At 51.8% G+C, this 26,516-nt stretch overlaps 1 protein-coding gene across 6 annotated transcripts in view; it reads left to right on the top strand.

The window, feature by feature from the left end:
- Window positions 1-26,516, top strand: part of SLC35F4 (solute carrier family 35 member F4) — a 277,284-nt gene that overhangs the window by 195,162 nt on the left and 55,606 nt on the right. The window contains exon 1 of one of the 6 annotated variants that reach the window (XM_064150622.1): window positions 24,583-24,673. The exons of the other annotated variants lie outside the window; for them this stretch is intronic. Coding sequence (XP_064006692.1) covers window positions 24,598-24,673 — 76 coding nt within the window. The 5' untranslated portion in view covers window positions 24,583-24,597. Of the gene's footprint in view, window positions 1-24,582; window positions 24,674-26,516 lie in introns of those variants that run through there. 6 annotated transcript variants of the gene reach the window in all.

Raw genomic sequence — 26,516 nt, 5'->3', positions numbered from 1 at the left:
CCTCCTGGCCCTGCTCTGGACACTCTCCAGCATCTCCACAGCCCTCTTGTCCCAGGGGCTCCAGAGCTGGATGCAGCACTCCAGCTGGGGTCTCAGCAGAGCACAGCAGAGGGGGAGAATCCCCTCCCTGGCCCTGCTGGCCACACTTCTGCTGCTGCAGCCCAGGCTCTGCTTGGCTTTCTGGGCTGCAAGTGCACACTGCTGGCTCCTCTTGAGCTTCTCCTCCAGCAGCACCCCCAAGTCCCTCTCCTCAGGGCTGCTCTCCAGCCACTCTCTGCCCAGCCTGCATTTGTGCTTGGAATTGCAGCTGAAGTCTCAGTTCAATTCATTTCAGGGTTTGGCAGCTTCATTTGTGAAAAGGATATGTAAACTCCAGTCTGTAACCTTAGCTGATGAGATAAAACTTGTGGGTATCTTTGGAGGGGCATAAACCAATTACACCTCCTTGGTCCTTCATCTCAAGTGTTGCTCCTGTATCATAGAATCAGTCAGGGTTGGAAGGGGTCACAAGGAGCATCTAGTTCCAACCCCCTTGCCATGGGCAGGGAAACCCAACCCTAGAGCAGGCTGCCCACAGCCTCATCCAGCCTGGCCTTACACAGATACTTCAGACACAGATCTCTCTGCTTGCAGGCTCTTTGGGCCAGCAGACAGCTTTTCTTGGTTTACTTGCAGTGCCAGCTACCATCAGGGTTGGCTTCTGTTGTACAAGCAGAAGTGAAGTGAAGTTTCATGGCTCTTTTCTATCAACAGCTACCCATGGCACAGCAATGTGCCCTTGTGGCCAGGAAGGTCAGTGGGATCCTGGGGTGTATTAGGAAGAGTGTGAGCGGATCAAGGGAGGTTCTCCTCCCGTTCTACTCTGGCCTGCTGAGATCTCATCTTGAGTACTGCCTTCAGTTTTGGGCTCCTCAGTTGAAGAGGGACAGGGATCTGCTGGAGAGGGACCAGCGGAGGGCTCTGAGGATGATGAGGGGACTGGAGGGCCTGGCTGATGAGGAGAGGCTGAGGGACCTGGGGCTGCTTAGTCTGGAGAAGAGAAGACTGAGAGGGGATTTGATCAATGTTTATAAAGATCTGAGGGCTGGGGATCAGGAGAGGGGGGACAGCTCTGCTCACTGCTCCCTGGGATAGGACAAGGAGCAATGGATGGAAGCTGCAGCAAAAGAGATTCTGTCTCAACACAAGTGGGAACTTCTTTACTGTAAGGGTCCCAGAGCCCTGGCACAGGCTGCCCAGAGAGGTTGTGGCGTCTCCTTCTGTAGAGCTTTTCCAGGCCTGTCTGGATGTGTTCCTCTGTGATCTCTGCCAGATTGTGTGGTGCTGCTCTAGCAGGGGGGTTGGACTGTATGATGTCCCTGGGTCTCTTTCAGCCTCTAGCATCCTGTGAGCCTGTGAGCCTGTGAACAGAGATCTGACCTTGACATCCATTGCCCTAAAGCATGGTGGCCAGTGTGATTTCTAGGGAAAAGACAGTGGGTTCAAGTCTTAATGGCACTGCTTCTACCACAGATGTGCAAGCCAAGGGCCACTCCACTCAGCTGAGCTCACAGTGCTGGTCTGTGTGGCCTGTGTTACCTTCTGAGCTGACTTCAGGGCCAACACCTTCACTGCAGACCCCTCCCAGTGTCCTCTTTTACGTTGTGGTTCTGAAAGCCCCAGGATAGCTTAGCTGTCATTCTGGCTGATGTGTGAAGTGTAGTGAGGCTCTTCAGCCTTCCCTCCCATCCCAAAAGTGGCCTGAAAATCAGCCTCTAAAGGCTCAGGGCAGGATCACAGGATGTTAGGGGATGGAATGGACCCAAGGAGATCATCAAGTCCAACCCCCCTGCCAGAGCAGTGTTGGATATAGCAATGTTCATAGAATCACAGAATCAAGCAGGTTGGAAGAGACCTCCAAGCTCAGCCAGGCCAACCTAGCACCCAGCCCTGGCCAGTCAACCAGACCATGGCACTGAGTGCCCCAGCCAGGCTTGGCTTCAACACCTCCAGGCACAGATACTCCACCACCTCCCTGGGCAGCTCATTCCAATGCCAATCACTCTCTCTGGCAACAACTTCTTCCTAGCATTCAGCCTAGACCTCCCCTGGCACAACTCCAGACTGTGTCCCCTTGTTCTGTTGCTGCTTGCCTGGCAGCAGAGCCCAACCCCACCTGGCTACAGCCTCCCTGCAGGCAGCTGCAGACATCAATGAGCTCTGTCCTGAGCCTCCTCTGCTGCAGGCTGCACACCCCCAGCTCCCTCAGCCTCTCCTCACAGGGCTGGGCTCCAGGCCCCTCCCCAGCTTCATTGCCCTTCTCTGGACACCTTCCAGCACCTCAACATCTCTCTGCAATGGAGGAGCCCAGAACTGGACACAGCACTCAAGGTGTGGCCTGAGCAGTGCTGAGCACAGGGTCAGAAGAACCTCCCTTGTCCTGCTGCCCACACTGCTCCTGAGCCAGCCCAGGATGCCATTGGCTCTCTTGGCCACCTGGGCACTGCTGCCTCATCTTCAGCTACTATCTATCAGTAGCCCCAGGTCCCTTTCTTCCTGGCTGCTCTCAGCCACTCAGTCCCCAGCCTGCAGTGCTGCTTGGGGTAGTTGTGGCCAAAGTGCAGACCCCTGTTGGATATAGTGATTCTATAGAGCTGTTTGAATATGGAACCCTTAAGCATAAGCCATGGGCTTGAGAGCAGGCCACTGAGCTGGGTGAAAGTGTAGGGTCAAAGTGCCTCTGAAAGGGATGTGGAATGTGTAAACCAAGAGGCCTCAAGCCTTAGCTAATTGCTTTATGGTTTTACAGCCTGGTACAGCTTGGTGCCTGTCTCTCTTACCTAGACACCATAACTCTCTTCTTAGGATTAAGCTGATATACTCTCTGGAGGACTAGATAACAGAGCTTTGTTAAGCAAAGTTATTGTGTGTCTTGTTAGAAGAGAAGAAAGAGGTAATTAATGTATCCTAGCAATTAGTGTGTAACCCCAGCATAGTCCTAACACAAGTGCCTGTAACCAACCAGAGCCCAACAGGATTTGTAACCCTCTTATGTAGCCTTCTGATGGAAAGCATAGAAACCCATGCTTGGGGTGCAACAGATTGGAACTTGCTTATGTCAAGCATTGCCTCATCTCTTATTCTTCTAGTAGCCATGGTATCCAGCCCCTGGCAGAGCAGGGCAATGCTATCTGACTCAGATCACAGAGGAAAACATCCAGACCTCATGGCTGGCTACAGGTACCTGAAGGGAGGCTGTAGCCAGGTGGGGTTGGTCTCTTCTGCCAGGCAACCAGCAATAGAACAAGGGGACAGAGTCTCAAGTTGTGCTGGGGGAGGTACAGGCTGGATGTTAGGAGGAAGTTGTTGGCAGAGAGTGATTGGCATTGGAATGGGCTGCCCAGGGAGGTGGTGGAGGCACCGTCCCTGGAGGTGTTCAAGAAAAGACTGGCTGAGGCACTCAGTGCCATGGTCTGGTTGACTGGCTAGGGCTGAGTGCTAGGTTGGAGTGGATGATGTTGGAGTTCTCTTCCAACCTGGTTGATTCTATGATAAGGGAGGCTGTAGCCAGGTGGGGTTGGTCTCTTCTGCCAGGCAAACAGCAACAGAACAAGGGGACACAGTCTCAAGTTGTGCCTGGGGAAGTCTAGGCTGGATGTTGTTAGGAAGTTGTTGTCAGAGAGAGTGATTGGCATTGGAATGGGCTGCCCAGGGAGGTGGTGGAGTCTCTGTGCCTGGATGGTTTTCAAGCATCCAGTCCAGCCCTGTCCCATCAACTAGACCATGGCACTAAGTTATAGAACCATGATGAGGCACTTAGTGCCATGGTCTGGTCGATTGGCTAGGGCTGGGTGCTAGGTTGGATTGGATGGTGTTGGAGGTCTCTTCCAACCTGCCTGATTCTCTTCTCTTCTGTTCTGTTCTCTTCTCTGTGCGATGTTGTGTCTGGGAGCACATTGCCTGCTGCAGTACATTGAGTGGCAGAAGAAAGGACATTTGGGGTCAGATTCTGAGCCCAGCAAGGTGATTACTAGAGCTGCTGTCAATTTCAGTGGGGCAGAGTTGGGTTTTATTTGGTTTGGGTGGGGGTTTTTTGGCATAGGAAACAAACTTCAATGACTAAAACTGCCCTGGATGAGAGTCTTGTTCTCCATTCTCTGGTGGTTGCAGGTTGTGCTAGCAGTTCAAAAAGCAGGTGAAGCATCACACTCTCCTAACCTGGCACCACTTCATACACTCCTGATGCATACTTTGCATAGAGATAAGTGAAACAAATGAATCCAGAAGCTGAGAGGCTTCTGAGCCAGCTCCCTGGAGCAGAGAAGGTTGTGACTGCCAGAGGACATGGCTTTTCAAGGGCTTGCCAACACTGCTTCCAAACCTGGAAAACTGGAAGGAAAACAGTCCAAACTTTGGTTCCCCAAATGCTGGCAAAGTCAGTTTCTTAATTGTTGGTCCTGACTTCTGTTAAGGTGATTTAGAGCAGTGGTAAGTCGTGAGCCACTACAGGCATTAGTGAATTGATGAATGTGGTTGGCATCATTCAGTAGCCTTATCTTTGAAGGCTGTGCCTATGAAGCTTTGGAATACTATTTTGGCTCCTTGATCATAGAATCACAGAATCAAGCAGGTTGGAAGAGACCTCCAACATCTTCCAGTCCAACCTAGCACCCAGCCCTGGCCAAGCAACCAGACCAAGCCACTAAGTGCCTCAGCCAGGCTTGGCTTCAACACCTCCAGGCACAGCAACTCCACCACCTCCCTGGGCAGCCCATTCCAATGCCAATCACTCTCTCTGACAACAACTTCGTGCTAGACCTGCCCTGGCACAACTTCAGACTGTGTCCCCTTGTTCTGTTGCTGCTTGCCTGGCAGCAGAGCCCAACCCCACCTGGCTAAAGCCTCCCTGCAGGCAGCTGCAGACAGCAATGAGCTCTGCCCTGAGCCTCCTCTGCTGCAGGCTGCACCCCCCCAGCTCCCTCAGCCTCTCCTCACAGGGTTTGTCTTCCAGGCCCTTCACCAGCTGCCACAATGGCCTTGAATTCAGTGTCCTAGCAGTGACCAGATCCCAGTGCAGTGAGGATCAAAGGCAGAAATTCAGTGGCTTGCCAGCTACTGATTATTTGTGATGTACTGGTCATAGTGTTCCCTACTTCTTCTGTGGTGGGGTCACCTTGACAAGTAGTTCCTCCTGCATGGTTCATTAGCTGTGTGTGGCCATGTGATTCACTTAGGTTCATTTGATGGTGACTAATGTCTGGTAACATTCATCAGAGTCAAGCTGCTTACCGAGTGCATCCACTTCTGGAGTTCCTAATACAAGAGGGCTGTGGAGATGCTGGAGATGTCCAGAGAAGAGCCAGGAGGATGCTCAGAGGCTGCAGCAGCTCTGCTGTGAGCACAGACTGAAAGAGTTGGGGCTGTGCAGGCTGGAGCAGAGGAGGCTCCCAGGTGACCTTCTTGTGGCCTTCCAGGAGCTGAAGGGGGCTCCAAAAAAGCTGGGGAGGGACTTTTTAGGCAGGGAGTGGCAGGAGTGGGGGGAATGGAGCAAAGCTGGAGGTGGGGAGATTGAGAGTGGAGGTGAGGAGGAAGTTGCTGAGCATGAGAGTGGTGAGAGGCTGGACTGGGTTGCCCAGGGAGGTGGTTGAGGCCCCATGGCTGGAGGTGTTTGAGGCCAGGCTGGCTGAGGCTGTGGCAAACTTGATCTAGGGTAGGGTGTCCCTGGGCATGGAAGGGGAGTTTGGAACTAGATGCTCCTTGTGGTCCCTTCCAACTCTGACTGATTCTATGATTCTATTCTAAGTTGTTAATGAGGAGGGTGGTGAGAGGCTGGACTGGGTTGCCCAGGGAGGTGGTTGAGGCCCCATGGCTGGAGGTGTTTAAGGCCAGGCTGGCTGAGGCTGTGTGCAGCCTGCTCTAGGGTAGGGTGTCCCTGGGCATGGCAGGGGGGTTGGAACTGGCTGCTCCTTGTGGTCCTTCTCAACCCTGCCTGTTTCTCTGACTCTAGGAACAGCACAGTGCATCAATCTCTTCTGCCTTCTGTTGCTGCAGAACAAGCATACAAATTCCACTTAATACATAATGGTAACACTTAATTGGTGAGCTAAACTTGAGAAGAAGTGAGCAAAAATGGTTATAAATATATCTTGGCACTCCCTCTGTATGGCAAGAGGGGCATTAGACAGGAAGAGTGTGTGAAAAGCCTCATCAGGAGAGTGGCATTGAAAACACACTGCCAGCTCTCTGCTGCCAAAGGGATGCTCAGCACCTTTCCCTTCCAGTGAGGGTGTCTTAGGGCATCTTTCTCTAGTTAATATCTTTCTCTCTGAATTTGTTCCCAACTCTTTTTTTTCCCCCTCCCTCCTCAATTTGTTCTTTTCTTTGGAACAATGAATAATTTAGTTTCATAAGATGTCAGAAACACTGTTCTCCCACTTTGGCTTCAAATGTGCTGTGAAACCCAACCCCACTGCTTTGTCAGGTGCTGAATTGCAGCAGTATGTCAGTGCAGAATGCTTTTGTCTTCCCACAAACATACCAAGATCCAGTGTCTGCCCCAGGGCATGCTGTGGGAAGCTCACACCTGCCTGCTGAATGTGGGGCAGGCTGTGGTTGGAGTCTGCCTGGACTGCAGCAAAGCCTTTGACACCAGCTGCCACAACAAGCTCCTGGCACAGCTGGCAGCTCATGGCTTGGACAGATTCACTCTGATGTGGATCAAGAACTGGCTGGAGGGCTGGGCTCAGAGAGTGCTGGTGAATGGTGCCACATCCAGTTGGCAGCTGGCACCAGTGGTGTGACCCAGTGATCAGTGCTGGGTACAGTCCTGGTCAGTATCTTTATTTATGATCTGGACCAGGGGATTGAGTTCTGCATCAGTGAGTTTGCAGATGACCCCCAGCTAGGAGCAGGTGTGGAGCTGTTGGAGGGTAGGAGAGCCCTGCAGAGGGACCTGGCCAGGCTGGATGGGTGGGCAGAGGCCAATGGGATGAGACTGAACAAGGCCAAGGGCAGGGTTCTGCACTTTGGCCATAACAACCCCAAGAAGCACTTGGGGCTGGGGCCAGAGTGGCTGAGAGCAGGCAGGCAGAGAGGGAGCTGGGGGTGCTGGGAGAGAGGAGGTGCAGAGGAGGCAGCAGTGCCCAGGTGGGCAGCAGAGCCAATGGCATCCTGGGCTGGCTCAGGAGCAGTGTGGGCAGCAGGACAAGGGAGGTTCTCCTGCCCCTGTGCTCAGCACTGCTCAGGCCACCCCTTGAGTGCTGTGTCCAGTTCTAGACAACCTTAAGTCTTGAATCTTTCAATTCAAGAGAAATGTTGAGGTGCTGGAAGGTGTTTGGAGAAGGGCAGCAAGGCTGGGGAGGGGCCTGGAGCAGAGCCCTGTGAGGAGAGGCTGAGGGAGCTGGGGGTGTGCAGCCTGCAGCAGAGGAGGCTCAGGGCAGAGCTCATTGCTGTCTGCAGCTGCCTGAAGGGAGGCTGTAGCCAGGTGGGGTTGGGCTCTGCTGCCAGGCAAGCAGTAACCGAAGAAGGGGACAGAGTCTCAAGCTGTGCCAGGGGAGGTCCAGGCTGGATGTTGTTAGGAAGTTGTTGTCAGAGAGAGTGATTGGCATTGGAATGGGCTACCCAGGGAGGTGGTGGAGTCTGTGTGGCTGGAGGTGTTGAAGCCAAGCCTGGCTGAGGCACTTAGTGCCATGGTGTTGTTGCTTGGCCAGGGCTGGGTGCTAGGTTGGACTGGATGATCTTGGAGCTCTCTTCCAACCTGCTTGGTTCTATGATTCCATGACATCATCTGCTCATCCAGCTCCTTTTGGTGCTGCCTTAATATTGATCTGTGGCTTTGCAGCCTGGAAAGCCTTGCGTGAAAGCAGGAGGCATTGAAAAATAAGAGCCTGGAGCTGGGGCTGGAGGCAGTGCAGGTTTCCAGTGAAGTTATGGTGCAGGTGGTTTGAGTTTCTGCTTGGAGATGAGGTGTCCAGGTGCTGAGAGTGGCCAGAGTTGAGAGGTGCAGGCACCAGCAGTGCTTCAGTGACACAAGAGGGAGCTGTGGACTCTGCTGAGATACAGCAGGGTTCCCTCGGGCGTGAAAGGCACAGGTGAATGGGCAGGAAAAGAGACCTCAGAGTGCTGCAGCCCCCGGAAAGAGAGCAGGCATCTGCTGTGCTTCTACCTCCCTGCTTGCTTTGCTGCCGGTTAACCCTCAGTGAGCTGGAGAGAAAGTTGGAAGGGAAGGATTTTGTCCTGGGGAATAGACATAAAAAATGAGAGATGGTTGTTCCTGGATCTGGGAATGTTGTGGGCTTGTGACTTAGGTGGAGTCTGCCTGGGCTGCAGCAAAGCCTTTGGCACTGTCTGCCACAGCAAGCTCCTGGCAGAGCTGGCAGCTCGTGGCTTGGACAGATTCACTCTGATGTGGGACAAGAACTGGCTGGAGGGCTGGGCCCAGAGAGTGGTGGTGAATGGTGCCACATCCAGTTGGCAGCTGGCACTGGTGGTGTGCCCCAGGGATCAGTGCTGGGCACAGTCCTGGTCAATATCTTTATTGATGGTCTGGACCAGGGGATTGAGTCCAGCATCAGTAAGTTTGCAGATGACACCAAGCTAGGAGCAGCTGTGGAGCTGTTGGAGGGTAGGAGAGCCCTGCAGAGGGACCTGGCCAGGCTGGATGGGTGGGTAGAGGCCAGTGGACAAGGGAGGTTATTCTGCCCCTGTACTCAGCACTGACCAGACAGCACCTCAAGATCTCTCTTGACTTGAGGAGCCCAGAACTGGACACAGCACTCAAGGGGTGGCCTGAGCAGTGCTGAGCACAGGGGCAGAAGAACCTCCCTTGTCCTGCTGCCCACACTGCTCCTGAGCCAGCCCAGGATGCCATTGGCTCTGCTGCCCACCTGGGCACTGCTGCCTCAGCTTCAGCCTGCTATCTATCAGCACCCCCAGCTCCCTTTCTTCCTGGATGCTTTCCAGCCACTCTGTCCCTTGCCTCTAGTGCTGCTTGGGGTTGTTGTGGCCAAAGTGCAGAACCCTGCACTTGGCCTTGTTCAGTCTCATCCCCTTGGCCTCTGCCCACCCATCCAGCCTGGCCAGGTCCCTCTGCAGGGCTCTCCTACCCTCCAACATCTCCACAGCTGCTCCTAGCTTGGTGTCATCTGCAAAGGTACTGATGCTGGGCTCACCCCCCTCATTATTTCCTGCCCTGTCTGTTGCCTGTGCCTCTTCTCCACCATTCAGTGTATTTTTGCCTTAGCAATATTGCTTCTTTTCCTCCCCCCATCCTGCTTTAAAGCTTTCTGAACACCTCTTGCATCTTTGTCCTCATTCTTGCCTTTCACCCCAGTTCCTGGGTGGATACTACATGCTATCCTTGCTACAGTCTGAGCTATAAATAAGAAGCAGTTTGTGGGAAAGTAAAATTAGCAGGCCAGATTTTCAAACATGCTTCTAAATCTGTGCCTAGCCACCTCAGAGTGTACATGTCCTCCTTTCCTGAGGTGCTGGATCTTCTTGTTATCCTTGATTTCATTGGGAATTTGTAGGGCTGAGGGCTCCTGGAAATCAGGTCACTTTTATATTTGGGTCCTGAGCATAGATGAAAGAGCCTGATCTCTGCCACTGGGTTACTGTTGGAGACACTAAGTCATGGAGTGGGTGGGAGCTTGCCCCAGGTCAGTCTGCTTACCTAGCAGCAGGGTGAAGTGGGGGTTTGAGGGAGTGAGACTCTTCCCAGATATGAGGAAGAAGATGAATTTCTCAATGAGTGGCTGTTGAATTGCATGACCAGAGTGAAGCAGTTCAGAGACTTACATCCATCATTTCACTTTGGCTTTCCTGAGTTGTGGTTGTAGGCATTTGACAAAAGCTGGAACCCTTACCCTGGGCTGAATGGGCTGCCCGGGGAGGTGGTGGAGTCGCCGTCCCTGGGGCAGTTCAAGGCAAGGTTGGACGTGGCACTTGGTGCCATGGTCTGGCCTTGAGCTCTGTGGTAAAGGGTTGGACTTGATGATCTGTGAGGTCTCTTCCAACCCTGATGATACTGTGATACTGTGATTCAGCAGCAGTGTGCCCAGGTGGGCAGCAGAGCCAATGGCATCCTGGGCTGGCTCAGGAGCAGTGTGGACAGTAGGACAAGGGAGGTTCTTGTGCCCCTGTGCTCAGCACTGCTCAGGCCACACCTTGAGTGCTGTGTCCAGTTCTGGGCCCCTCCATTGCAGAGAGATATTGAGGTGCTGGAAGGTGTCCAGAGAAGGGTGATGAGGCTGGTGAGGGGCCTGGAGCAGAGCCCTGTGAGGAGAGGCTGAGGGAGCTGGGGGTGTGCATCCTGCAGCAGAGGAGGCTCAGGGGTGACCTCATTGCTGTCCACAACTACCTGCAGGGAGGCTGTAGCCAGGTGGGGGTTGGCCTCTTCTCCCAGACACCCAGCAATAGAACAAGGGGACAGAGTCTGGAGTTGTGGCAGGAGAGCTCTAGGCTGGATGTTGTTAGGAAGTTGTTGTCAGAGAGAGTGACTGGCATTGGAATGGGCTGCCCAGGGAGGTGGTGGAGTCACTATCCCTGGAGGTGTTGCAGCCAAGCCTGGCTGGGGCACTTAGTGCCATGGTCTGGTTGCTTGTCCAGGGCTGGGTGCTAGGTTGGAGTGGCTGAGCTTGGAGGTCTCTTCCAACCTGCTTGATTCTATGATTCTATGAAGTGAGCTGGGTTGCTGACTGGAGTCCTTGCCTGCCAGCCAGACTCAGTGGTGCCATGGCAGCACAGAGCCTGCATGTATGTGTATGTGTATCTATATATGGCTGTGCACACATCCTCTCTACACAGACAGGCAGTGGTACAGCCATGCTCAAAGGCCAAAGAAAAGGAGGCCAAAACTTCATTAGGTAGAGCATTGTTCCACACTGCTTTGAAGGCCAACTTGCTAATATGCATGAAATCCCTGTCTCAGATGGGCTGCTCTGTGCCTCTCTTCTTTTGCACTTCTTTTATTGCTTTTGGCATTCAGGAGATTTCAAATGAAGCATCCAGAATCCCACACTGGAAAGAGCAAGGGGCAGGGGAATATATCTAACAGAGATAAAAGAGCAAATGCAATGAAACCCTCTGCAACCTCCTTCTGAAGTAATTAGTTAGGTTAATGCTGAAGTTTTCTTCCTTTACAAACCCGAGGGGATAACAGCTGGAGAAGCTCTACTCAAATAGAGTTTCAGAAAGCAGGGAAAGCCATACTGGATGCTGGACTGCAGAGTGAAAAGGGTTCAAAATACCAGTTGAGACACATCCCTTAGGGAAAGCTGCTCTTTGAGTTAGAATCATAGAATCAGTCTGGTTGGAAGAGAGCTCCAAGCTCATCCAGCCCAACCTAGCACCCAGCCCTGGCCAATCAACCAGACCATGGCACTAAGTGCCCCAGCCAGGCTTGGCTTCAACACCTCCAGGCACAGAGACTCCACCACCTCCCTGGGCAGCCCATTCCAATGCCAATCACTCTCTCTGACAACAACTTCCTAACAACATCCAGCCTGGACCTCCCCCAGCACAACTTGAGACTCTGATCCCTTGTTCTATGCTACTTGCCTGGCAGCAGAGCCCAACCCCACCTGGCTACAGCCTCCCTGCAGGCAGCTGCACACAGCAATGAGCTCTGCCCTGAGCCTCCTCTGCTGCAGGCTGCACACCCCCAGCTCCCTCAGCCTCTCCTCACAGGGCTGTGCTCCAGGCCCCTCACCAGCTTTGTTGCCCTTCTCTGGACACCTTCCAGTATCTCAGCATCTCACTTTTGTTGCAGAGCTGGGGGAAAAGATGCAAGAGTCATCAGATGGAAGAACAAAGAGGTCTAGAGAAGCCCCAGTTGGTCACTGGCACAGATTCCAGGTGCAGAAAGAATTTGGAAAAGTGAGGTGGCCTCTCCTCAGGTATTTATCTGAGTGTTGAGTTATTAGAAATAAGCTTCTGAGTAGGTTGCTGTGTCCCACAGGCTTGGTGCTGAGTCTCTATAGATCTGTGTGCTGGACTAGACCCACCAGTTCCTACTGTTAATGATCCATAGGGTAGGGTGTCCCTGCCCATGGCAGGGGGTTGGAACTAGATGCTCCTTGTGGTCCCTTCCAACCCTGACTGATTCTATGATCCTATGCTGCCATTGCAAGCAGAGGGTTATCTTGAAGGTGCCAGTGGCCATCAAGGGAAACCAGATAACATTTGGGTGCCAGATAAATTGTTTCAGGGACTGAGTGCTGAAAACACAGCATATTCCCTAATGAGCAGATGGATTCTCCAGTAACTTAATAGAATCCTGCTCTGGGCTCTGATTTACCTCTGACAAGTTAAAGCAGTGCCAGATCAATACTGTGCTCTGTTGCAGTAAGTAGTCTGGATTTTAAGTGTTGAGTAAGAATTTGTGTCAGGTTGCAGTGATTTTTAAAGGACACAGGTCCTTTATGGAAGGAGTCTGTGGATGGCTGCTGGCCCCTGCTGGTCCAGATCACAGAATCACAGGATCAACCAGGTTGGAAGAGACCTCCAAGCTCATCCAGTCTAACCTAGCACCCAGCCCTGGCCAATCAACCAGACCATGGCACTAAGTGCTCGATCCAGGCTTTGCTTGAACACCTTCAGGGATGGCAACTCCACCACCTCCCTGAGTACCAGTTAGTACCAAGGATTGATTGGGGTGCAGACCAAGGTCACTGCTAAATCTCATGTACCATACTGGGGTGCAGCAAGTAAGAATCAATAGAATAAAGCAGGTTGGAAGAGACCTCCAAGATCATCCAGTCCAACCTAGCACCCAGCCCTGGCCAAGCAACCAGACCATGGCACTAAGTGCCTCAGCCAGGCTTTGCTTGGCGTCGCCGTCCCTGGAGCTGTTCAAGGCAGGGTTGGACGTGGCACTTGGTGCCATGGTCTAGCCTTGAGCTCTGTGGTAAAGGGTTGGACTTGATGATCTGTGAGGTCTCTTCCAACCTTGGTGATACTGTGATACTGTGATACCTCCAGGCACAGAGACTCCACCACCTCCCTGGGCAGCCCATTCCAATGCCAATCACTCTCTCTGACAACAACTTCCTAACAACATCCAGCCTAGACCTCCCCAGGCACAATTCGAGACTGTGTCCCCTTCTTCTGTTGCTGTTTGCCTGGCAGAAGAGACCAACCCCACCTGGCTACAGCCTCCCTGCAGGCAGCTGCAGACAGCAATGAGCTCTGCCCTGAGCCTCCTCTGCTGCAGGCTGCACACCCCCAGCTCCCTCAGCCTCTCCTCACAGGGCTCTGCTCCAGGCCCCTCCCCAGCCTTGCTGCCCTTCTCTGGACACCTTCCAGCACCTCAACATCTCTCTTGAATTGAGGAGCCCAGAACTGGACACAGCACTCCAGGTGTGGCCTGAGCAGTGCTGAGTACAGGGGCAGAAGAACCTCCCTTGTCCACACTGCTCTTTGCAGAGTCCTCAGCTTTGCATTTCTTCTGGGTGCAGATACCCTGCACCTGTGTGGTTTGTGGTTACCTATGGGGAGGAGCTGACAGATCAGGAGACCCTAAACTGACCACAAGAGATTTCATCCCATGGATGTCACTTTTAGTATAAACCTGAGGAATCACAAGGGTCAAGCCTCTTCTTCAGTGGCTGGCACTCAAGGAGGACTCTGTCCATTCTGCCTTTCATCCTCATCCATGAGTTCCTGAATCCAGTTTCAGAATGCAGCTCCTGAATCCAGTTTCAGTTTGCTGCTGGCTCTGGCTTGGGGCTTGCCTCGTGCTTACCCTCAGCACCAGTGGTGATAGTGATGTAGTTGCTATCAGAGGAATTGGATTCAATATTAGTTTTGTATCTACTTGTATCTATTTCTTGCTGTTATTGTCATGAAAGCAGTTTTGTTTTCTTTTCCAATCCATCTGTCTTACAGAATCATAGAATCAGCCAGGCTGGAAGAGACCTCCAAGCTCATCCAGACCATCCAGCCCTATCCAGTCAACCAGACCATGGCACTAAGTGCCTCAGCCAGGCTTTATCTCTCTCCCTTATTCAACCCTTTATTTCCACTTGGGAAGGGAGAGTGGCTTAACAGAGAGCATCTGTCACTCCTTGGGTGGCCGTCCCAGCCTTGACCCTTGACAACTGTTTGAAGGAATTCTCTTACAGATCAGCACTGGTTATTTTTCACACTAGTGCTGGCTGAAATTAGCATCTAATTTTGTGTTGATTACTTCCTTCCTCCCTCCCTCTCCCTTCTCTTCTAGGGGAAAAGAAGAGGGAATTGAAGTCATCTGGGTTCTCTCTCCTCCTAGGTCAGGTATACCTGAACCTCCTCTGTGGCACTTCTGCTGATGAGTGCAGATAAACTTTGACATTCAGCAGAGATCACAGAGGAGCTCTGCAGGTGCTGGAAGATGTTTTGTGCTGAGCCTTTACAACCACAGCTGCTTAGGTGCTAGCTGCAATGACAGCCTGCATGGAGTAAGGCAGATGTCTTGTAGCTGGAATTTTAGGCTTTTATGTCATCATCTGTAAATGTACCTGGCATTTTGCAGAGGCCAGCAGTGTGCTCAGGTGGGCAGCAGAGCCAATGGCATCCTGGCCTGGCTCAGGAGCAGTGTGGGCAGCAGGACAAGGGAGATTCTTCTGCCCCTGTGCTCAGCACTGCTCAGGCCACACCTTGAGTGCTGTGTCCAGTTCTGGGCTCCTCAATTGAAGAGAGCTGTTGAGGTGCTGGAAGGTGTCCAGAGAAGGGTGATGAGGCTGTTGAGGGGCCTGGAGCAGAGCCCTGTGAGGAGAGGCTGAGGGAGCTGGGGGTGTGCAGCCTGCAGCAGAGGAGGCTCAGGGCAGAGCTCATTGCTGTCTGCAGCTGCCTGCAGGGAGGCTGTAGCCAGGTGGGGTTGGGCTCTGCTGACAGGCAACAGAACAAGGGGACAGAGTCTCAAGTTGTGTCAGGGGAGGTCTAGGCTGGATGTTGTTAGGAAGTTGTTGTCAGAGAGAGTGATTGGCATTGGAATGGGCTGCCCAGGGAGGTGGTGAAGCTGCTGTGGCTGGAGGTGTTGAAGCCAAGCCTGGCTGGGGCACTTAGTGCCATGGTCTGGTTGTTTGGCCAGGGCTGGGTGCTAGGTTGGTCTGGCTGAGCTTGGAGCTCTCTTCCAACCTGCTTGATTCTGTGATTCTATGAAATATCTGTCCTCAGCTTTAAAAGCTGAACTCTATCAGCCTGGGAAACATATCAATTCCTTAAGCATGCATACATCATGCATTGCCACAAATGTTTTGCCCCAAACTTTGCTCACATGGATACAACTCACTGCAGTAGATGATCTTAGAATCATAGAATAGAGTCAGTCAGGGTTGGAAAGGACCACAAGGATCATCCAGTTCCAGCCTTCCTGCCATCTAATTAACTGCTACCTACCCAAAAGACAGCAAATAGTGTCATAGAATAGAATCATAGAGTCAGTCAGGGCTGGATAGGACCACAAGGATCATCCAGTTCCAACCTTCCTGCCATCTAATTAACTGCTACCTACCCAAAAGACAGCAAATAGTGTCATAGAATAGAATCATAGAGTCAGTCAGGGTTAGAAGCACCACAAGGACCATCCAGTTCCAACCCTCTTGCCATGGGCAGGGACCCCCTACCCTAAATCAGGAGGAGTGATTTACTGCCTTACTGACATGCTCTGCAGTGATAGTGACAAACACAACCTGGAAGTTTTCTCAACTCAAATGCTCTCCTGTGGCCCTTAGGAATTGCAGAAGCAGAAAACAGAGACAGTTTATTTCACTTCTGGCAGCTTTGTGAATTAAACACTGGGGAGGCAAATAATTATCTGGCATGCAGTTTTCTCCAAGCTGTTTTCCTTGGGAAGAAAGCAGCAATATAAATGGTGGGAGTCTGAGCTTGATTATTCTGCCTAGGAAGTATGTATTGGCTATTTGGAACTGGTATCCAAGTTATTCTTTGTTGTGGAGCAGACTGTGCATAGGTAGTCTGCTTCTGCTGTCTTTTACCACCAGGGATTTTCAATGGCCAGGCTGAAGCAGGAATCTTTCTCCTAATCTCTTAAACTCATGATAAGTTTGAAATTCAGATGACTTTTGAAGTGGGCTGCCCAGCCCCTGGGTAGCTGAAGGCTATCCAGATGGCTTTGCAGAAACTCACAGCATAATCTTGCAGCCTTATTAACTTGTCAGCCCTCCTCCTGAAATGAGCAGGTCACAGAATGATGGAATAGAATCAAACAGGTTGGAAGAGACATCCAAGCTCATCCAGTCCAACTTAGCACCCAGGCCTGGCCAATCAACTAGACTAAAGCATCATAGAATCAAGCAGGTTGCAAGAAAGCTCCAAGCACATCCAGCCCAACCTAGCACCCAGCCCTGGCCAGTCAACCAGACCATGGCACTAAGTGCCTCAGCCAGGCTTGGCTTCAACACCTCCAGGCACAGCACCTCAGGTGGCCAGCACCAGAACGAGAGGACACAGCCTCTGGCTACGTCAGGGGAGATTTAGGCTGGAGGTGAGGAGAAAGTTCTTCACTGAGAGAGTCATTGGACACTGGAATGGGCTGCCCGGGGAGGTGGTGGAGTCGCCGTCCCTGGAGCTGTTCAAGGCAGGACTGGACGTGGCACTTGGTGCCATGGTCTGGCCTTGAGCTCTGTGGTAAAGGGTTGGACTTGATGATCTGTGAGGTCTCTTCCAACCTTGGTGACACTGTGAAAATAGCAAGCTGTGTGAGCATGAGCTAGAGAGCAGTGTGTAACCATCCAGCTCCCAAGGGAATGTCAGTGATTTCATATTTAGTAGGTATTTCTTACAGTTCCTAGGTGGAATTTTACCAGGCAATGAGCACTCTGCAACCCTCTGTGTCACCAGAGGGGTTCAACTGGATGATTTCCAAAGGTTCATTCCAATCCCTGCAATAATATGATGCTTGGTACTTGCAGAGTACCAGCAAATGGGGATAGTATTCAGTTTCTGCCTCAGTGGATCAAAAGGCATGAGGATGGGCAGAGGCCAATGGGATGAGATTGAACAAGGCCAAGTGCAGGGTTCTGCACTTCGGCGACAACAACCCCAAGCAGCACTACAGGCTGGGGACAGAGTGGGTGAGAGTAGACAGGCAGAGAGGGAGCTGGGGGTGCTGGTAGGTAGTAGCTGAAGCTGAGGCAGCAGTGCCCAGGTGGGCAGCAGAGCCAATGGCATCCTGGGCTGGCTCAGGAGCAGTGTGGGCAGCAGGACAAGGGAGGTTCTTTTGCCTCTGTGCTTAGCACTGCTCAGGCCACCCCTTGAGTGCTGTGTCCAGTTCTGGGCTCCTCAATTGCAGAGAGATATTGAGGTGCTGGAAGGTGTTTGGAGAAGGGCAACAAGGCTGGTGAGGGGCCTGGAGCAGAGCCCTGTGAGGAGAGGCTGAGGGAGCTGGGGGTGTGCAGCCTGCAGCAGAGGAGGCTCAGGGCAGAGCTCATTGCTGCCTGCAGCTCCCTGCAGGGAGGCTGTAGGCAGGTGGGGTTGGGCTCTGCTGCCAGGCAAGCAGCAACAGAACTTGGGAACACAGCCTCAGGATATGGATGTTGTTAGGAAGTTGTTGTCAGAGAGAGTGATTGGCATTGGAATGGGCTGCCCAGGGAGGTGGTGGAGTCTCTGTGCCTGGAGGTGTTGAAGCCAAGCCTGGCTGGGGCACTTAGTGCCATGGTCTGGTTGACTGGCCAGGGCTGGGTGCTAGGTTGGACTGGATGAGCTTGGAGGTCTCTTCTAACCTGCTTGATTCTATGATTCTTGGACTGGATGATCTTGGAGGTCTCTTCCAACTTGATTCTATGATTCTTGGTTAAAGTTCAAACTAAATCCTTGACTTTTCTCTACATTAAAGTCTCTTCTCTGGGATAGATCTGCTTTGAACTCACTTTCAATGTTTGCCTCTTCTGTGCCTTGGATCTAATTTATATTCCAAGAGGATCAGATGAGCTTGATAATGGCCTTTTAGCTTGTCATCTGAAAACACATGCTCAGTCTGGAAGGGCCAATATAAGTCATGTTTATGAGAGTCTTGCAGCCTGGTGATTTGGAATGGACCTGTCTGCTGCAGGGACATATGCAAAGTGGGTTTCATACAGACCTTGGGAGCAGTGGTGTTGAAAACAAAGACAGGCTGCAATTTTCCATCTGAGCACTGTTCCACAGTGGAAGGAGGGTCAAAGAAAGCCCTTTCATGTCTTTAGCAGGCATTCCCTTTGGGAGCACCTGTCCTCACTAAAAGCCTATCAAGTGTGAGCAGATTGCCTCACCACCATCATAGGCATTGGGTTCCTTCAGAGGGTTACTCATCTCAGTTTGCAATGGACATCTAAGAGAGACCATGTGAGCTGTCCTCTACAGTTACCAGTTCCCCACTAGGAGCTTTAAAAACATTTTGCTATAGTTGGTGCAGATGTCAGTGGCCAAAGTCAGTTGAGATGAAGCCCATTAGCAGTGTGGAAATTCAGTGTTCCATGGACTAGTGCAGCTGTTTCAATCATAGCATCAGGCAGGGTTGGAAGGGACCACAAGGAGCAGCCAGTTCCAGCCCCCCTGCCATGCCCAGGGACACCCTACCCTAGAGCAGGCTGCACACAGCCTCATCCAGCCTGGCCCTGAACACCTCCAGCCATGGGGCCTCAACCACCTCCCTGGGCAACCCAGTCCAGCCTCTCACCACTCTCATGCTCAGGAACTTCCTCCTCACCTCCACTCTCAATCTCCCCACCTCCAGCTTTGCTCCATTCCCCCCACTCCTGGCACTCCCTCACAGCCTCAAAAGTCCCTCCCCAGCTTTTTTGGAGCTCCCTTCAGATGCTGGAAGGCCACAAGAAGGTCCCCTGGGAGCCTCCTCTGCTCCAGCCTGCACAGCCCCAACTCTTTCAGTCTGTGCTCACAGCAGAGCTGCTGCAGCCTCTCAGCATCCTCCTGGCCCTGCTCTGGACACTCTCCAGCATCTCCACAGCCCTCTTGTATTAGGAACTCCAGAACTGGAGCCTCTTTCTCTTCTGTGTTGCCAGCAGTACGTCTGTGGCTGGAGCAGAGTTTGTGGGGCTGACCCTTAGGATAAAGCTGCAGGTACCTGGGGCTGGGTTTACAACTTGACGTAGGTTGCAGCTTCAGTGGAGAAGAGGGAACAGCTTTGACTTTTGCAGCAGGTTCCTGAATCTGTGTGAGTAACTCCTGCAAAGGGAGACGTTGTGAGCCCAGGGAGCTGGGTGTGTTTTGACGGCAGCAGCCTCTCTCTGCTCTCAACGTGGGGTAGTTGTTAGTGGAAGTGATTCAGCACTCCCTGATTCTGATGCTGGTTTGCTGTCTGGTTAGTGAGTCAGCAGGCTCACAGCTTCTCCTCTGGATTAATATTTACTGAGCTAGGGGACAGAGACTGCTGCAAGCAGCGTGCCCTGTGCCCGTGCCAGGCAGGCAGTTGGTAACAAGCTGCATATGGTTCAGAGGCCTCCAGCTGCTGCAGGGACTCTTCCTGAGACTCACCTCGTTCAATTCATAGAATCATAGAATCAAGCAGGTTGGGAGACAGCTCCAAGATCATCCAGGCCAACCTAGCACCCAGCCCTGGCCAATCAACCAGACCATGGCACTAAGTGCCCCAGCCAGGCTTGGCTTCAACACCTCCAGGGAACAGCAACTCCACCACCTCCCTGGGCAGCCCATTCCAATGCCAATCACTCTCTCTGACAACAACTTCCTAACAACATCCAGCCTAGACCTCTCCTGGCACAGCTTGAGACTCTGTCCCCTTCTTCTGTTGCTGCTTGCCTGGCAGCAGAGCCCAACCCCACCTGGCTACAGCCTCCCTTCAGGTAGTTGCAGACAGCAATGAGCTCTGCCCTGAGCCTCCTCTGCTGCAGCCTGCACACCCCCAGCTCCCTCAGCCTCTCCTCACAGGGCTCTGCTCCAGGCCCCTCCCCAGCCTTGCTGCCCTTCTCTGGACACCTTCCAGCACCTCAACATCTCTCTTGAATGGAGGAGCCCAGAACTGGACACAACACTCAAGGTGTGGCCTGAGCAGTGCTGAGCACAGGGGCAGAAGAGCCTCCCTTGTCCTGCTGCCCACACTGCTCCTGAGCCAGCCCAGGATGCCATTCTTGTCTTTTATAATCAAGCTGGTACAAGGGAATGGATACTTCTATCTCCAGAGCTTTGGTTGCTATCTTAGCAGTGTTGACCTCAACTAAGAACAGATGTGGAGGTCGTGAGCCTGCAGCCTAGGTTACATTTACACTGAATAGTTACACACTGTGTAATTTACACTACTGCAATGCATCCTTGGCAAACAGGGGAAATAGTTTCTGTAGGTCAGTGTGGATTGTTTTGTGCCAAAGTTTAGATTTCATCATACAAAAATCATTCTTTGCAGCACTGCCTTCTGGGTTCCTTCACAATATAAACATAATAAATAGATCATGGAACCATAAAATCAGTCAGGGTTGGAAGGGAGCACAAGGAGCAGCCAGTTCCAACTCCCCTGCCATGCCCAGGGACATCCTACCCTAGAGCAGGCTGCACACAGCCTCAGCCAGCCTGGCCTCAAACACCTCCAGCCATGGGGCCTCAACCACCTCCCTGGGCAGCCCACTCCAGCCTCTCACCACTCTCCTGCTCAGGAACTTCCTCCTCACCTCCACTCTCAATCTCCCCACCTCCAGCTTTGCTCCATTCCCCCCAGTCCTGTCCCTCCCTGACAGCCTAAAAAGTCCCTCCCCAGCTTTTTTGTAGCCCACTTCAGATGCTGGCAGGCCATAAGAAGGTCACCTGGGAGCCTCCTCTGCTCCAGCCTGCACAGCCCCAACTCTTTCAGGCTGTGCTCACAGCAGAGCTGCTGCAGCCTCTCAGCATTCTCCTGGCCCTGCTCTGGACACTCTCCAGCATCTCCACAGCCCTCTTGTCCCAGGGGCTCCAGAGCTGGATGCAGGACTCCAGGTGGGGTCTCAGCAGAGCACAGCAGAGGGGGAGAATCACCTCCCTGGCCCTGCTGGCCACACTTCTGCTGCTGCAGCCCAGGCTCTGCTTGGCTTTCTGGGTTGCAAGTGCACACTGCTGGCTCCTCTTGAGTCTCTCGTCCAGCAGCACTCCCAAGTCCCTGCACTTGGGGAGGAACAATAAACTGCATCAGTCCAGGCTGGGAGGTGACTGCTGGAGAGCAGCCCTGTGGAGAGGGACCTGGAGGTGCTGGTGGAGAACATCCATGGCACAGCAATGTGCCCTTGTGGCCAAGAAGGCCAATGGGATCCTTGGGAGCATTGTGTGTCCAGCAGATCAAGGGAGGTTCTCCTCCCCCTCTACTCTGCCCTGCTGAGATCTCTTCTTGAATACTGCCTCAGCTTTGGGCTCCTCAATTTAAGAGGGACAGGGATCAGCTGGAGAGGGTCCAGCAGAGGGCTCTGAGGATGATCAGGGGGCTGGATCACTGCCTCATGAGGAGAGGCTGAGGGACCTGGGGCTGTTTAGTCTGGAGAAGAGAAGACTTAGAGGGGATTTAATCAATGTTTATAAAGATCTGAGGGCTGGGGGTCAGGAGAGGGGGGACAGGCTCTGCTCACTGCTCCCTGGGATAGGACAAGCAGCAATGGGTGTAAGCTGCAGCACAGGAGGTTCCATCTCAACACAAGGGGGAACTTCTTTCCTGTAAGGGTCCCAGAGCCCTGGCACAGGCTGCCCAGAGAGGTTATGGGGTGTTCTTCTCTGGAGACTTTCAAGGCCTGTCTGGATGTGTTCCTCTGTGATCTGTGCTAGATTGTGTGGTCCTGCTTTGGCAGGGAGCTTGGACTGCAGGATCTCCTCGGGTCCCTTCCAGCCCCTAACACCCTGTGAGCCTGTGACTTTGAGAATGATGTGAAAATAAGTCTATAGAACACTATCATCTTTTCTGTAGCATGTTAATATTGTCTAATAAGTTTATTCATGTCTTTTGCTTTAAATCCCTTGGGTCCCTTCCAACTTCTAACATCCTGTGATCTTAGACTGCAATGTGATCAGCTATTCACAGCAGGAGCAGAAACAGACGTCCAGAGCTCTTGCTCGTGTAGCTGATGCCTTTCAAGAAGCAGTCTGTGATGGGGGCTAATAGTTTTAAACCAGTTCTATACCTGTTAGTTTGTCCTGTAGGTGTTGTGTGGAGTGTAAATGGCTCTGTGGGTTTGTGGCTTTTGAGTTAGTGTTGGGATGATGGCTCGTTTTCCTTTGGAAGCAAGAAGGAGCAGCTGCTCCAGGCAGTCTCCTTCTGCCGTTACCGCTGAAAGCCTCTGAAGGAATTGCCTGCAATTGCCTGACATTGTCTCATGTGTTTCCTCCTCCCCATTGTTAAGGCTCCTTAATGATTCCATTAGAAGCTCCTGCTTCCAGAAATGGTTTTCTACAAACAATCTCTGTTTTCTATTATCATGTTGTTTGTATCCTAGAAATGCTCAAGGACAAGGCACGTATTAATAGACAGCTCTGTGAGTGTGGTGCTGGCAATTACTTGCCTGGTGATTACTCTATCACAAACTCTGCTGACTCTCAGCACCTTGGAGAGGAGAATGAAATTCCTTCTGCAAATTGGGAAGATAATTTTCTTTGGAATGGTGCTTGTTATTGAGGGCTGGAAGTCCTTTGCATGCAGATAAGCAGTAAAAGCTGGCTGGCTTTGTTGTGATGCAGTGTGATGCTGTGCAAAAGGATGTCATGGTGGAGAGTCTCAGCAGGCACAGGGGATCAAAGAATCATAGGATCAGTCAGGGTTGGAAGGGACCACAAGGATCACCTAGTTCCAACCCCCCTGCCATGGGCAGGGACACCCTACCCTAGAGCAGGGTAGGATGTAATGAAGATTCTAAAGGATTGCTCCAAGTTTTCCAGGAGAGGACATGCTGGGTGGAAGACCCAACAGCTGTATACAACCATTTCTCTTTTCTATACTCATTTTGTACTGTGTCCCAGGTGCTTGACACTGAGGTGGGATGGCCTTGGGAAAGGCAGTGGTGAGATGCAGATGCTTTCTCCTTCCCTCCACAGAGTTAACCACTGTCTCTTTCTTACTGACACTGCACCCCACTAGTGGAGTGCAGGCTGTTCTCTGTCCCAACAAGGCAGGGAGACACAACTGCCCTGACTGAACAATTCCCAGTAATATAACTGATAATAAAAAGGGAGTAGAAGAGGGAAGATGCCAGAGAAAGAGGGAAGATGCCAGAGAAAGGACAACACTATTCTGACTGGACAATTTCCAGTAATGTAACTAATAATAAAAAGGGAGTAAAAGAGGGAAGATGCCAGAGAAAGAGGGAAGATGCTAGAGAAAGAAGGAAGATGCCAGAGAAAGAGGGAAGATGCTAGAGAAAGAGGGATGGACCTGTCCTGACTGAACAATTTCCAGTAATATAACTGATAATAAAAAGGGAGTAAAAGAGGGAAGATGCCAGAGAAAGAGGGAAGATGCTAGAGAAAGAAGGACGATGCCAGAGGAAGAAGGAAGATGCCAGAGAAAGGACAACACTGTTCTGACTGGACAATTTCCAGTAATGTAACTAATAATAAAAAGGGAGTAAAAGAGGGAAGATGCCAGAGAAAGAGGGAAGATGCCAGAGAAAGAAGGAAGATGCCAGAGAAAGAAGGAAGATGCAAGAGAAAGAAGGAAGATGTCAGAGGAAGAGGGAAGATGTCAGAGAAAGAGGGAAGATGTCGGAGGAAGAGGGAAGATGCTAGAGAAAGAAGGACGATGCCAGGGAAAGAGGGAAGATGCCAGGGAAAGAGGGAAGATGCCAGGGAAAGAGGGAAGATGCCAGGGAAAGAGGGAAGATGTCGGAGGAAGAGGGAAGATGCTAGAGAAAGAAGGAAGATGTTAGAGCAAGAGGGACAACACTGTTCTAACCGAACAATTCCCAGTAATATAACTGATAATAAAAAGGGAGTAGAAGAGGGAAGATGCCAGGGAAAGAGAGAAGATGCCGGAGAAAGAGGGAAGATGCCAGAGAAAAGACAAAAGTGTCCTGACTGCCTCAAGGGAAGCTAGGAAGAGATGTAAAGCAGTCGTAGCCTACATCTATTTCCTGGTTGTGCCAGGTTTTTAGGACATTAAAAGAGGAGAGCCACCTGCAGTGGCATAGCTTCGTTCTTGGGTGCAGAGCAGGATGCGACCAGCGCTTTAGCCCGCGGCGGTCCTGCTTTGGCTGCTCTCTGCAGGAGCTCCATCAGTCAAAGTTGATTTAAAACAATTCCTGTAATCATCTCTATATTGTCCCAGTGTAAGGAACCAGAAAATTGCGTTGCATAATTCCCTGGGGGTTGTCTACTCTCCTGCCTGCTTGGCTCCCGGGGCACAGCTCTGTGATGCGCTCCTGGCTCCCACGCCAAGGGGCTGCTGCGCTTTGCGCTTTGCCCGGCGCCGCCGCTTGATGTGCTTCATCTGCCGTGCTTCACAACTGAATGAAAGAGGAGCCTTAGCAGAGGTCAAGCATCGTTTGAATGGGTTGCAAATGGTTTCCCAGGGAAACAGCAAGTGGGTACTCCTAGCCTACCGCAGCAGCTCCAGAACAACGTCTTGCCACCAGCCGTAGCCGAGTATTAGAGTACTCGGGAGCAAAGGCGATGCAGCCTAGAGCCGAGGTGAGCCTGTGAGCAGGAGAGCAGTGGCAAAGGATGAAGAAACATTCGGCACGAGTGGCACCTTCACCATCTTACAATGTTTCTGAGTTAAATGCACCTGTGCCAGACGGTAAATGCTGCTTTGTTTTTTTCCCCTCCTGTATATTTAACCCCGGGCAGGAATTTGCTCTGCATGCTCCATTCCATCCACAGTGCCGTGAGTGTCTGTGCATGTGTGTGTTTTTAAAGTGACTTCATGCCTGTGGAGCCTTTCTAGCCCTCTAATATGTTTTCTGTTGCTCCTGTGTGAGTGATTTTTGATGAAGAAAGTGATTCTCCAACGAAGAAACTACTGTTGATATGTGAGCAGCAGTAAAGTGGCTGTACCTCAGTCGTGGCTCTTCTCACCTGCTCCCTAGGATAGGACAAGGAGCAGTGGGTGTAAGCTGCAGCAATGTGAGCAGCTGATAAAGTGGTTGTACCTCAGTCCTGGCTCTTCTCACCTGCTCCCTGGGATAGGACAAGGAGCAATGGGTGTAAGTTACAGCAAAAGAGGTTCTGCCTCAACACAAGGAGGAACTTCTTTCCTGTAAGGGTCCCAGAGCCCTGGCACAGGCTGCCCAGAGAGGCTGTGAAGTCTCCTTCTCTGGAGCCTGTCAAGGCCTGTCTGGATGTGTTCCTCTGTGATCTGTGCTAGATTGTGTGGTCCTGCTCTGGCAGGGGGGTTGGACTGGATGATCTCCTCGGGTCCCTTCCAACCCCTAACATCCTCTGAGCCTGTGACTTTGAGAATGATGTGAAAATAAGTCCCTAGAATGCTACCATTTTTTCTGTACTGAGTTAATATTGTCTAAGAGGTTTATGTCTTTTGCTTTAAAGACAAAGGCACCAACTTCTTGGGGTGTGCCCTGCCTCAGCTTGAAATAGCAGTTTTTGCTTTGCACTGCCCTCTTACTTTTCAGAAGTATCAGTTCTTTGGTGCAAAAATGGTGAGATCTGTAGTATGCTCTGTAGTATATCTCATTGACTGGCCAGGGCTGGGTGCTAGGTTGGACTGGATGATCTTGGAGGTCTCTTCCAACCTGCTTGATTCTATGATTCTGTGATTCTCTCTCTTGGATGTAACAGCCTCATTCCTTGTGCAGTGCATGCCAACTTCAGACCACACTTCAGTGTCAACTGGAAACGTGCTGCTGTTGTCCAGCATGAGACAGGACTGCGCTGGTAGAGACAGGGCTGCACTGATAGAAGTGATGCAGACAGGCTTGGCGTGCTGCAGCTATTCAGTGGCTTCATGTGTGCACAAGCCCTATGAGGAGAGGCTGAGGGAGCTGGGATTGGTTAGCCTGGAGAAGAGGAGGCTCAGGGGAGACCTTATTGCTGTCTACAACTACCTGAAGGGTGGTTGTGGCCAGGAGGAGGTTGCTCTCTTCTCTCAGGTGGCCATCACCAGAACAAGAGGACACAGCCTCAGGCTGTGCCAGGGGAGATTTAGGCTGGAGGTGAGGAGAAAGTTCTTCCCTGAGAGAGTCATTGGACACTGGAATGGGCTGCCCGGGGAGGTGGTGGAGTCGCCGTCCCTGGAGCTGTTCAAGGCAGGACTGGACGTGGCACTTGGTGCCATGGTCTGGCCTTGAGCTCTGTGCTAAAGGGTTGGACTTGATGATCTGTGAGGTCTCTTCCAACCTTGGTGATACTGTGATACTGTGTGGTAGAAATCAAAGGGGAAAAGGAAAGCTTTTCTAAAGGTATTCCTCATATTCAGCTTCAAGTTTGCATCTTAAATGTCTGTAGAGATCTCAGGCTTCATCTGCACTGCCTCAGCTCTGTCTGGTGTCAGATGTTTCCGAGAGCTGAGCGGTTACTTGCCAGAGCTGCTTCTTCTGCCAGGAATTAAACTCTTTTCCCATGCACATTAAGAGCACTCAAGCCACAAAATTGCAAGGTGTGTGCTGCCTCTACTTTGAGCTGTG

Source organism: Pogoniulus pusillus, chromosome 1, assembly GCF_015220805.1.
Source record: "Pogoniulus pusillus isolate bPogPus1 chromosome 1, bPogPus1.pri, whole genome shotgun sequence".
NCBI lineage: Eukaryota > Metazoa > Chordata > Aves > Piciformes > Lybiidae > Pogoniulus > Pogoniulus pusillus.
Note: the sequence above shows the minus strand (reverse complement) of the source record. Positions and strands in the feature narration are given on the sequence as shown.